The 6986-nt window shown below is 33.8% G+C and overlaps 1 protein-coding gene and 1 long non-coding RNA gene across 2 annotated transcripts; one reads left to right on the top strand and one right to left on the bottom strand.

The window, feature by feature from the left end:
• The first annotated feature begins 209 nt into the window (after window positions 1–209).
• LOC107926397 (SAGA-associated factor 29 homolog A) lies at window positions 210–3620 on the top strand. Its single transcript, XM_016857245.2, has 9 exons — window positions 210–685; window positions 1613–1706; window positions 1833–1909; window positions 2316–2425; window positions 2516–2598; window positions 2698–2751; window positions 2984–3137; window positions 3277–3290; window positions 3393–3620. The coding sequence occupies exons 1-9, from the start codon at window positions 568–570 to the stop codon at window positions 3493–3495; spliced, it is 807 nt and encodes a 268-aa protein (XP_016712734.1). The 5' UTR covers window positions 210–567; the 3' UTR covers window positions 3496–3620.
• A 574-nt stretch (window positions 3621–4194) lies between these two features.
• On the bottom strand, window positions 4195–4944 carry LOC107926459 (uncharacterized). The gene is made up of 2 exons (XR_001692203.2): window positions 4624–4944; window positions 4195–4534 (listed from the first exon to the last, which is right to left on the bottom strand). It is a non-coding gene; the product is annotated as an uncharacterized lncRNA (long non-coding RNA).
• Between the last annotated feature and the right edge of the window lie 2042 nt (window positions 4945–6986).

A 6986-nucleotide genomic window follows, 5' to 3' on the forward strand; every position in this document is an offset into this window, starting at 1 on the left:
AGTAATAGAGGGACTAATTTAATCTAGTCAGTATATTACAGGGATCTCACAGGTATTTTAACCTAATTTTAGGTCCCAAGTGCAAAGTTTAATTTACACCGGAGGACCAAATATGTAAAAAGTGGCATTTGAGTCTAACGCGTGGCAATAAAAATATTGGCGAAAAGGAAAATAAATGTAAATTGACTTGTAATTCTTCCACGTGTTAATAACAGAGAGACAAAACTAAAAACATAAGTGAAAACAAAAAAGAAAAATCAAAACTTATCCACCGATTTTCCTTTTCTTTTTCTTCATTTTCTTTCCCTCTCTTTTAAATTTTAATTATATATTTCAATATTAAAACAATTTTTAAAAGGTTCCCCAAACTTTATTTATTTATTTTTAATTTTTTTATAATAGTATTAATTTTTAATTCAAACTTTATTTGAAAATAATAAAAAAAAAAGTAAAAACCTTTTGATCAAACTAACGATTGAATGAAGTGAAAAAAAAAATCTAGCTGGAAAATAATCTGGTAAAAACAAACATTGTATCTCCGACGACGGAGATAAGAAACGTTAAACGATGTCGTCGCCGGACATTGCTTCAATCATGGACAACTCAAGGGAACTCGATCGATTAAGGAAAGATCAAGAAGAGGTGCTTGTTGAAATCAATAAGCTTCATAAAAAGCTTCAAGCCAGTAAATTTTCTCAACTTCTTTTTAAATTTTTTTGTCCTTTAGCTTCAAATTTTATGATCTGGGTTTATTTATATTGTTCTTTAGATTAATGGGTTTGTTCTATATTATCAAAACACGATGTTATTCAATGGTTTTAAGGTTTTTTTTTGGTTCTTTGGGGTTTTTTAGTTATGTTTCTTTTTAGGTGGGTTTGGTTTTAAAAGAGGTTAAAATTTGATCAAATAGGAGAGGAATAGTTTCTATTTGTAGTTTAACTGGTGTGACTTGGTTTAAAACTTAGCTATACTTATATGTTCGAATCTAAATTGTGCTTTAAACTTTAAAGGTAGCAAGTTTTGATGTAATTTCGGTGTAAAGATTTCGCCTTTTTGATCGAAAAACACGCGATTTAGCTGGATTAGTTGCTTATGGAGCTTCATTTTCATGGAGAAGGAAATTTTGTGGTTTTCAGCTTGTAGTGGTTTCACTTTTTTTATATAGAATAATGTTCAATGCTTCATGTATAATATTACCTTATAACCGGTGAGCCTCGGAATATACGTTTAGTTGCTTCAGGTAAGCTTTTGATATTATCGTATCATAAATTTGCTCCTGATATCAATTCTCCCATAATGTTTTGATTGCTTTAATAGAGAATATTTGCATGAAAGAGGTCAGAAATCGGAATATTCTACAAAATAACAACTAATTGTATGAAATCGGAAAAGGACTGTAAATGAAAAATATTGTTGTCAACTCAATAAGGTTTAAATTTGATCTGTAGTTTCTTGGAGTATTTTAGAAGTATTGTAGATGGAGCTTTGAGATCATAGTCATTACGGTTTAAAAGCTATATCGGGGAACTATTGGATGCATTATTTTGAATTTCGGGGAATATATATTACTGAGAGTGTGTGCTAAATTTTGAACTTCGGTATATCAATGCAGCTCCTGAGGTAGTTGAGAAACCCGGTGATTCTTCATTGTCAAGGCTAAAAAGTTTGTATATTCAAGCTAAAGATCTTTCAGAGCGAGAAGTAGTGTATGTCCGTTATCTCTAATAAAGTCTTCTACCATCTTCTTTGTATTTAGTGATGAACTTTCTGGTTTGATTCTCATTACTGTATTCTCTTGTTCTTGAATTCCTGATGTTTTGTCTTCGATACAGGATTTCCAATTCCTTAGTAAGTAAACTTGACACTTTCCTTCCATCCGGAGCACCAGGACAACAGCGAAGAAAAATGGGTGCGTGTTATCCACCACTAATGTTCATTTTAGTTATGTTGTAATCAAAGAGTATGTTACGATGTTACCAGAAAAAAAAAAGAGTATGTTAAGATAAGACTAATTTTCTGCAGTTTGATTTTCTCCGTGAAACCTTGTTTAGTGAAACACGGAATTGCTTGGCTGATTACTAAAGAGTTCTCAAGTTGATATGAGTGTACAGAATTATATCATGATGGTTAAAATCAAATAAAGACTCGGCAATTAGTTGAAGCAATCAAGTGTCAATCATCTTTCTCTTCTTTCAAAGCTAGAAAATTGAATATATGACATGCGTAAAACAAAGTCAATTTCATCTCTAGATTTCACATACTAGAATGAGGGTATCTGAACTTCCTGTTTATGTTACTGACATCAAATATTGCAGATGGTAGTGACCAGAAAAGGAGAAGAATGAAATCTGATTCAGATATCTCTCGCCTTTCTCCTTCTATGCGGAGTCATATTGAGGCTTGTCTTAGTCTCAAAGACGAACAGGTAAGCTTGTAGAGCATAGTTTTCTGTGTAGCTCTATCACAATCTTTGATATTTTTTGTAGACCCAATTTACCTTTGCTTTTGTACTCAGGTAGCTGCGAGAGTCACCTCAGATGCCGAGAAGGATGAGTGGTTTGTCGTAAAAGTGATCAATTTTGATGAGAAAACAAAAGAGTAAGTACGGTTCATATAGGATGTTTCGTTTTAGCTTGTACGAAAATCCCATCCAGGGTCTTCTTTATTCTTGTTTTTAAGCTGAATCTCCATATCCAGATTCGAAGTTCTTGATGAGGAACCAGGTGATGATGAAGAGGGCGGTGTCCAAAAGTAAGCTTTTTATACTTTGTTCTTTATCATGCTTATATTGACCGGTCCGGAGGACTCTATCGTGGTTTAACTGTAATCACAAGAATACCTATATCGATGGCTCAATTTCTTTTATGCAGTCAGTTTTAAGAATCAATGTTCATTGGTAGCTTTTATTTTTCAATTATTTGCATAGCTGAAATTAGTTGATCTTGAAGATGTCATTCTTTTTTTCCGGTTATTGCGATTTCAGGAAATACAAGCTGCCTGCATCTTGCATCATACCATTTCCGAAACGACATGATCCTTCTGGTACTCAAGAATTCCCTGCAGGGAGAAATGTTTTGGCTGTTTATCCGGGAACAACTGCACTCTATAAAGCAACTGTCATTAGTACACCTCGAAAGGTGACTATTCTGGTCACCACTGTCATCATTCAGTACATAATATACACGTTTTGATCATCTCCTCTCCTTTATAAACTGACTAACAATCTTCTTTGTGCATATTCGCGGGGGTACTCTCCACCATACGATTTCTTTCCAGAGGAAATCTGATGAGTAAGTAACATTTTCCATGGCCTTTTATTTAAAAGAACCCGGAATTGTTTTACCTGTTGTCTGTTACTGAAATGCATGATACCCTTTTCCAATCGTTTGTAGGTATCTATTGGAATTCGATGACGATGAAGAAGACGGAGCTTTGCCGCAAAGGACGGTACCGTTTCACAAGGTGGTTCCATTGCCAGATGGGCATAGGCAATGAGATTTGTGTATAAAAATGTGTATATTAAATTAGAATTTGGCGTTTAAAACATGTGAATCTGAACCCTGATTATCATGTATTGGCTTAGCAATGAAAGATTGACAATCTGATATCTATTTTTGTTACTTAAAGCTCTGTATGTTTCTTCGTTAGTATGTTAGGGTAGCCATTGCACTCGATTCCACTTGAAGATGCTCGTGTCGGACATATAACCAAAAAATATGTAGAAAGAAATTAGGTGAAAGTACTATGGAGACTCTTGTATTAAGAGCTGAATTGCATTTTACTTTTTTTATTTAAAAAAATAAAAAAAATCAATTCATGTACATTAGATTAAGAAGTAAATTGGTATTTTTGTTAAAAATTAATCTTTATTCGTATGAAGTTCACATGGTACGTCATATGCAATTGTTTGATAATTTCGTTATTCATGCTAATTTTTAACAGTAAAAATAGATGAACTTTTAAAAAAAAATCAGTTTACTTTTTTATTTAGCATACAAAGATTAATTTACCTATTTTTGAGTAAATGGGGTGAAATGCAATTTGATTCACGGTAATTTTACCAAAGAAATTGTCTATCGGTGAAGTTATATGAAAAATGAAGGAACTCATTTGCAAATGATGACATTCCACGTAAGCTTCAATAATTTATATTGGTCCCCAACATTATTAAAACTTCTCATTAAAGTCTTTTTAATGTGACATTTGAGATCAATTTGCACGTAACAGATCTTTCCATACATCAAAATGGAGATTTCAATACATTTGAGATCAAAAGATTCTTTTACTTACTGCTTATGACATGCTAGAGTAATAGGAATTGCAGGGTCTGATAATGAGCCGTTGAGTGTACGATCTGCAACATATTAATTTGCAGCGTGAGTGTAATGAACTCCATCCCAGCTTACAAACATAGACGGGTTTTTGCACGAAGCTCCAAATACTTCGGTTTTGTTGATGATTGCTTTGATCCCACACCATACGTGATCGTAGTTCACGTGATATCCGCAGCAGGGCTTTAATGGATCCGCCATTCCTGTAAAAAATAAGCATAAACTGATAAATAAAGATACCCTTGCATAGCATGAAGATTAAAGGGTCAGCCAAGATGGTGATGATGATTACCTAGATTCTTAGCATTGCCAATCATTGCATCTTAGCGGTATAGATGTCTACAAGAGTAATCGAAGCTTCCGGGAACTCGATTCTTAACTTGATTTGTAACACTCCTGGCCTGATCTGATCGTCGGATCTAAGCTACAGAATGTTATCACACGAGGCTCACATAACATACGTCTATTTCATACATACATGGCGGACCGTGCTAGGAACTAATAAGTGATTGACTGATCCTGTGGCTTGTCCAATTGTGTATTGAATTGCAGATGGATAAAGTGCGGATTTTCCAATGGACACACTTATTATGAAAATTAAGGCAAACATTTCATTTAGTAATTTACTGCAGATACCTAAATAGCACACTGGTTCGCGGATACCCACATTGCAATAGGTCCCACAAAACTTATAATGCGTAACATAATCTGAGTTCATTTTATTTACATACATCATGAGAGTCCAAAGTAATCACCTTCAAAATTTAACATATTTCTTTACAAATAATCAAACGTTTATATACATGTCACTTAGTTTGAATCAAACAAAATCAAGAGTCTACTACAACTTGGGCGGTTAATGTAAACTCTTTGCTGATCCAATCGACTCGCTCTGAAAGTTCAAAATCTACAAGATAAAAACAACTTAGGCGTAAGTAATAAGAATACTTAGTAAGCTCATAAAAATTCAATAATTAACTTACCTCACACAATAATTATGTGATAATTATATATGCAAACATAGTTTACCTATTAACCAACACAATTTGTCAACAAGGTAAGTGCGTATACTTTATCACATACAACATATTTAGTACGCAACATGATGTGTTAATACTCTTCATATCTGATTCATTGTCATACCTTTCACTGTTGCGGACTCCAATTTTAATAGTCAAGTCCAGGGATTTAAATTGCGGTCGCGGTCGCGTTTTCGGTCGCATTGCGTTTATCGTGGTTGCGGACATAACGGATGCTATTGCGGTCATTGCAGGTATCGCGGTCGTGAATTTTACATTACTTATTGTGTATTGCGGGTATAGCGGGTTTCGGCAGTAGCGGTTTCGGACGGTGCCACTACCGCTATATAACGGCCGCTATTTCGGTAACGGACCGCTATTTAAATCCCTGGTCAAGTCTTATATTACCATTCATTCCTTAATTCGAAAATTTCGCATCTCGCATGTAATACCCCCTACCCGTATTCGTCGCCGAAATATAGTATGAGGCATTACCAGATTTTACCGATTTTTTTTTCAAGATAGATTTATCATATTCATAAGATAATTTCATCACATACCAAAACCAAAATTTGTTAGCCATACCAATGGCTAACCATACATTCATTTCACATTAACATCTAATTTACTAGCTTATACATGCCATTGATTTCCAAAATAAAGTTCCTTTATGTACCGAGATCTCGAGATTGATAGTGTGATGTGTCTCCGGCCAAATCCGACCTCCGAGCTCTTAACTCTACAAACAGGGGAAAAAGAAACAGGGTAAGCACTTTGTGCTTAGTAAGTTCATGCAACAGGAATTATACTTACCATACTTATACATCCATCATTTAATAACACAAGCACACATCCAATTCACATAAACATATACCTATCACATACAAACTCAACCTCATGCAAATTCATTACAAAGATAAATGATTGATGAGCTCATCAATTCCATGATTTCCATTTCCTTATTATTTTTTCATATTTATCTCGTTGAATTACTTGGAATTTCGATGGATTTTCATCCCTGCTCAATTAACCTCTCAATTGAGCTGATTTTTCTCGATCAACACTTTATTATATCACTTTAAACTACCTTATAATCTTTGGAAATCAGAATTTCAGCACTAAACTTTAATTCCAAACTTTTTCACAATTAGGTCCTACAAATCAATTTCTATTGGAATTACCTAATAAAATCATCTCATAAACAAATTAAAGCATCAATTTCATCCTATTTCCTCATAAACTTCCAGCACATATTCATATCAACTTTCAATATCATTCATAAAATCAAAAACTAATGAATTAAGTAGTAGGACCTAGTTATAAAAGTCTTAGAAACGCAAAAATTACAAGAAAAAGGCAAGAATTAACTCACTTGGTGCAAAAATTATGAAAAACCAGCTTGAAGAAACCCTTAGGACGTTTTTGGCTGATGAGAGTGCAGAAAATTAAAGAGAAATCTAGATAATTCCACTTTAGTCCTAACTTTTAAAGCAAATTTTGTAATATTCCAATTTTACCCTTATTTCTTCAATTCTCCTGATTTTTCTCAGTGTATGCCGCCCAAAATATTTCCTTTTGGGGTTATTTGCAATTTATGTCCCTCCTCATTTCACAATTAAGCTATTTAATCCCTCTA

This window comes from Gossypium hirsutum, chromosome D07 (assembly GCF_007990345.1).
Source record: "Gossypium hirsutum isolate 1008001.06 chromosome D07, Gossypium_hirsutum_v2.1, whole genome shotgun sequence".
Classification (NCBI taxonomy): Eukaryota; Viridiplantae; Streptophyta; class Magnoliopsida; order Malvales; family Malvaceae; genus Gossypium; species Gossypium hirsutum.

Excerpts from the sequence above, each read along its gene's own strand:
- LOC107926397 (XM_016857245.2), top strand. The coding sequence starts at position 568 with ATGTCGTCGCCGGACATTGCTTCAATCATGGACAACTCAAGGGAACTC. Across the intron at positions 1,910-2,315 it reads ACAACAGCGAAGAAAAATGG|ATGGTAGTGACCAGAAAAGG; the intron begins GTGCGTGTTATC and ends CAAATATTGCAG. Across the intron at positions 2,426-2,515 it reads TTAGTCTCAAAGACGAACAG|GTAGCTGCGAGAGTCACCTC; the intron begins GTAAGCTTGTAG and ends TTTTGTACTCAG.